Source organism: Populus trichocarpa, chromosome 18 (assembly GCF_000002775.5).
Source record: "Populus trichocarpa isolate Nisqually-1 chromosome 18, P.trichocarpa_v4.1, whole genome shotgun sequence".
NCBI classification, from domain to species: Eukaryota; Viridiplantae; Streptophyta; class Magnoliopsida; order Malpighiales; family Salicaceae; genus Populus; species Populus trichocarpa.
In genome coordinates this window covers 7,162,356-7,167,694 of record NC_037302.2, presented here as the reverse complement: position 1 = coordinate 7,167,694, position 5,339 = coordinate 7,162,356, and the positions used below count along the sequence as shown (strand labels likewise).

General features: G+C 35.5%; 1 protein-coding gene across 1 annotated transcript; it reads right to left on the bottom strand.

The window, feature by feature from the left end:
- Nucleotides 1–781: 781 nt before the first annotated feature.
- LOC112325722 (uncharacterized) lies at nt 782–4,713 on the bottom strand. Its single transcript, XM_052448892.1, has 5 exons — nt 4,469–4,713; nt 4,179–4,243; nt 2,013–3,396; nt 1,505–1,901; nt 782–1,423 (listed from the first exon to the last, which is right to left on the bottom strand). The coding sequence occupies exons 3-5, from the start codon at nt 3,389–3,391 to the stop codon at nt 863–865; spliced, it is 2,337 nt and encodes a 778-aa protein (XP_052304852.1). The 5' UTR covers nt 3,392–3,396; nt 4,179–4,243; nt 4,469–4,713; the 3' UTR covers nt 782–862.
- Between the last annotated feature and the right edge of the window lie 626 nt (nt 4,714–5,339).

The following is a 5,339-nucleotide window of genomic DNA, read 5'->3' as shown; positions in this document are numbered from 1 at the left end:
CACTCATGCCTTTGAGAAGGGTGGCTCCCGAGTATTGATCCTTGAAAACAAAAAAATAGACATTATTATCTTTAGCAAATTGATAAATAGATAGGAGATTTTTATTTATTGCTGGAAAATAAATAAAATTATAAAGAAAGAATTGTTTAGTAGATTAGCAGAGAATTGAAGATTCAATATGATGGATGTGCAAACCTTGACTATTTTCTATTTGAACATGATTTGAACCATTATAAGGAGTGTTTTGAAGATTGAGATGGTTGAGATCATATATGACACGATGATTTGCACCAATGTTAGGGAACCAAGGAGAGTAATAGAGCAAATGATGATGAAGTTGTAGTAATATATGCTTGTGGAGAAGTTGTAAGCTGAAATGCCTGGTCAAAGTGATGTCGGCATTTTAGAGCAGTATGGCTAGATTTTGATCAAATGTAACAGAACATCCATGACAAGTTAAGGGATAATGATTTATTGGTAAAATTATAAGGAAATGAAAGACCACAACCATATGAATGACCGCGAAGGACATGGTTATTGCCAAGGTTGTCAAAAACGCTTTTTTGACACGACACGGAACATGCAATATAAACTCGACTCGTAAACTCGAATCGTAAAATCGTAAAATCGGAAGTAAAATTTTTTAACTAAAACTCGTAAAATCGCAAGTAAAATATTTTAACTAAAATCGTAAAATCGCAAGTAAAATATTTTAAACAATACAAATATCCAAACATCTAAAAATACATAATTCAAATAAAAGTAAAATAAACAATACAAATATCCAAACATCTTAAAATACATAATTCAAATAAAAATTCATACATGTCCATAGTATTTCAATAACTAAAAGTTAACACACCTAAAACAAACAGTCTGTAGGTGTGTCATGTAAACTAAACACACCGTCATTACCTTTGTCTCCCTCATTATTCCTAAAACAGTTATCAAAATCATTACCATCTAAAGGAACATTAGTGCTACTACTAGTACCAGCACCGATATTAGGAACATTAGTGCTACTACTAGTACCAGGACCAACACCAATATTGTCAACAATATTTAACTCCAAGCTCCTTGAATTATCTGAATTGACATCATTTTGAATCTCTAAATCATCTTCAGTTCCATGACACTCCATCCCAACATCATTAAGATTTTCTTCATCATCACTTTCATCTTCTTTACCGTTTTTCCTTCGTGTTGCACTATCAATGACACCAAGCAAATCAAAGCTGGATGAACCATCATGTTTCTCTCTCTCGGTTATCCAATCATCATCAGATGAGAGATGATAAAAAACTTCACCAAAATCATTAGCTTGCTTTTTGACTTGGTTATCATTTAATTTCAGATTGCACATTACAAATACCAAGTCATTCATTTTTTTCTGGTGCAAACGATTTCTTCGTTTTGTATGAACCTATGTAAGCAATTCAAATTAATACCATATAAGATTCTTATAAAATATAAAAACATTAAAATTAAAAAGAAAAAAACTTACCATCTCAAATGCACTCCAGTTTCGCTCGCATCCAGATGAACTACAAGTCAAACTTAGAACTCGAATTGCAAATTTTTGTAGCTCTGGACATTCATCCCCATAAGAATCCCACCATTTAGCTGGAGTCTTTTTATCCCTTGTTATCTTGGCAGCCTCAATACCGAACAACCCACTTGCATCCTTGAATGAATCAAGTTGCAAGTCAATTTTACACCTTTCACTTGCATCGGGCACCATCCTTTCTAAGCATTGATATAATCCAATTTTAATGTTGGCATTAACTTTAAAATTAGAATTATAATGATAATGAGGATTCAAATAATATGCTGCTGCATGTAAAGGTCTGTGAAGTTGAAGTTCCCATCTTGCATCAATGATATTCCATATAGGCATATAACTACAAAATAAAAATAAGAATATTACTATCAACATTACATGACCTAACTGGTAAACATTATAATCAACTGATAGTAGTAAATAAATAACTAGCAAGATATATAATCAATACCTTTTTTTCACACAACCAAAATTCACCTGTATCTTCTCTTTGGCTTGATCCATTGCTTCATATATAAAACCCATAGCTGGTTTCTCATCTGAATCAACCAATCGAAGAACTTTTATCAAAGGATATGCTGCCTTAATACATATAGTAACATCATGCCAAAACTTGCTGTCCAAAACACAACTTTGAATTCGCTTCCCTTCTTCTGTTTTTGAAAACCTACATGACCTCCATTGGATGGAAGTAAACATTGTCATCAACTGTATCTTACAATCACTCAAACATCCAAGAGTTAAGTATGCAGTAGCAAATCTAGTGGCAGCAGGCCTAATCAAATCCTTCCCTTTTGTAAAGTGTCTGAGCATGGAAATGAGAATAGTTCTTGAATATATGTATGAGGTGATTCTCCTCCCATTAGCAATAGTTACTTGATGGACCTCTACTTTCTTCTCAAAATCTTCCAATATCAAGTCAATACAATGGGCAGCACATGGTGTCCAAAACAATCTTTTTCTTTTTCCCATTAACAATTGCCCTGCTGCCTTATAATTTGCAGCATTGTCAGTGACTACTTGCACCACATTTTCCTCTCCAATCCTCTCCACAATAGCATCCAACATCTCAAATACCTTATCAGCAGTCTTGGATATATTAGAGGTATCTACCGATGATAAAAAAATTGTCCCTTTAGGACTATTAACCAAAAAGTTGCAAATAGAACGCCTTTTCTTATCAGTCCATCCATCAGACATTATTGAGCAACCTGTTTTTTTCCATTCTAACTTGTACTCCTCAAGCAAGTTTATCGTGTGATCTACTTCTTGCTTTAAATATTTCTCTCTAATATCATGGTAGGATGGAGGCTTAAAACCTGGCCCATGCTTTGCAACCAATTCAAGTGCCTTAACAAATTCAGGGTTTTTCACACAGTTAAATGGAATTGCACTGGTGTAGAAAAATCTTGTAATTTGTCGACATGCTTCTTCTCTAAGATCCCTTTTTAGCAGCTGATTGATGGTGGTTTGTGTACTTCCACTCCCACTTGTTACTCTCTTTCCTTTGTCCACTGAGGTAATTTCATTCCCTTCATCATTATCTTCATCTTTTCCAATATATTGAAAAGCCTTTCTTTTCTTCTCAGTTGCTTCTTGATTTTTCACCAAAACATTCAACATCATCTTCTTTATATCTTCTGGTACTTGCTGGCATGGCTCAACATCCTTTCGAGTGCAAGCCAAATGATGCTTGAAACGGTAAATACCTCCACTGATAATTTTCTGACAATACTTGCACTGCACTCTTCTTGAATTCTTATCAACATCTATACCATATTGCCATCCCACGTCAAGTCTATTGCCACTGGTAGTTTTTTTAGATGCCATGTAACCTGCAGTTCAAGAATCATTTGGCTATTCAGCACACATTTGCATGGCAGGTATGGGGAAAATAGAAATGTATTAGAATGCTCTCTTGACATGGCTACAGAGTAAAAACCGTAAGCTGAAACCAGCTCTATTTGGTAATATCAGCTTTAAAACCTTATTGCACAAGACCATATCAAGTAAATTCAAGAATGTTGAAGGAGATTATGTTCCTCAATCCTCACTGTTCTGTTTTTACACTCAAACAATTGCAGATTATCATTTCACATTCAACCTAGCTAATTCACATTTAACCTAGCTAATAGCAGGATTAGAGCAATTATTTTTTGTTACAGTTCTGTCACTTATTCACATTCAACCTGGCTAATTCAACAAGGTAAAAATTGTACAAGCCAAAGTCTCAGCAAATGATGCATTTCTGTCAATAAGAACAATAACAAAGACGTCAGGCAAGGCTCTTAGCATCAATTGCCCTGCTGCCACCAAATACAGTGCCAATTGCCAAAGGAATTGAAATGTTTGTTTCCCAGTATTTAAACTACAGAAGTATGGCAGGTGACAACATGTAATCTAACGATTTACAATTCACAAAAAAGCAACAGAAGCACTGCAAAAGGCATTCCAATCCAAGACTGACCTTAACACATTGAGAACCGAGAATCAAGAAGCTTAATTACAAGAAATTACAACACACAAAAACAGCAAGCAAGCAATTAAACACATTCACAGAATACGTAGACAAATTACATATAATTAAGAAGCTTAGTTAAAGTTAATGGAAAGTGACCTTGACAAGAGTGCAATCCTGGAAATCTGCTTCGTTGCTTCGTTGTTTATGCAAAATTACAGAATCTGCAACACCAAAGCAAGCAAGAATGCAAGATGAAACAGAGCATAGGTGAATACAGAGCAGTGCAGCACCACTTCTCCTCCGAAAAAATACCCAGCAGCAAATCATGTAATAGTAGAATACCCAGAAGATAAACTCAGATTCACAAAATACCTAGATAAGTTTTGTCTCTAATCACCACCATTAGACAGAAAAAACAAAGCTTGGGACTGGGAATCAATTCTTACCTTCGTCTCGCCAAGAACGCTCCGGATCGGGGGAAATTGATTTCTTAAATTGCTGGGGAAAGGGGAAAGGGGAAAGGGGGAAGGGGAAAGGGAAAAGGAGTCAGGTCAGGGAGACGGGGAGAGTGGGAGATGGGGACTTGGAAACTGGAAAGAGACTGGTGCTTTGCAATTTTGCATTTCTAATTGTCTGCCCTCTGCAACTCTGCATTTGCCTTTTGGTGAAGTGAAACTGTGAGCGTGAAGGCGTGAAATGGTGTGAAAGTGAATTTTTTTATTAACTCGTGGAATCGTTATGTTTTTTACGTTTTTACCGAGTCAACCCGTTTTTTTGCGAGTTTGACCGAGTCAACCCGATTTTGCTGGTTTTCGAGTTTTAACCCCGATTCTACACGTTTTTTGTGTTTTAACTCGTAAAATCGGACGATTTTACGAGTTAAAACGCATTTTTAACAACCATGGTTATTGCCATGATAAGAAGTAGTACTATAATGAGCAAAAGTGGATTGGTGATTTGAGAAGTTAACTGATGGAATAGTGAAATCAGTGAGAGTGGACTATTGTTTAAGTTGTAGTTCATGCATGATGAGAAAACCATAAAGCATATCTAGTGTGATGGTTCATGACAAGTTCTAAGTGATGTAACAAGAGAATCACAATTAGCTGGAAGGTTAACAAGAATATATGAGATAATTTTTATTCATGAAGACTTTGACTAATGGCAATGTTACGATGTCGTGTTCGCACAAATTAGTTACCCAAGCTTAAATCACACAAGATAGTATAGAGCAAGCAAGGGGTCGATCCCACAAGGAAGTTTCAAGTCAGATTTTTATGTTGTACGTTATGTAATTGGGGGGATTTGGTTTGTGAT

What these genes read in the sequence shown, in the direction of transcription:
- LOC112325722 (XM_052448892.1), bottom strand. Translation starts at nt 3,391, where the DNA reads ATGGCATCTAAAAAAACTACCAGTGGCAATAGACTTGACGTGGGATGG. An exon ending in TTTGGTTGTGTGAAAAAAAG is followed by an intron (nt 1,902 to 2,012) that starts GTATTGATTATA and finishes TTTATTTTGTAG; the next exon opens with TTATATGCCTATATGGAATA. An exon ending in ACTGGAGTGCATTTGAGATG is followed by an intron (nt 1,424 to 1,504) that starts GTAAGTTTTTTT and finishes TTGCTTACATAG; the next exon opens with GTTCATACAAAACGAAGAAA.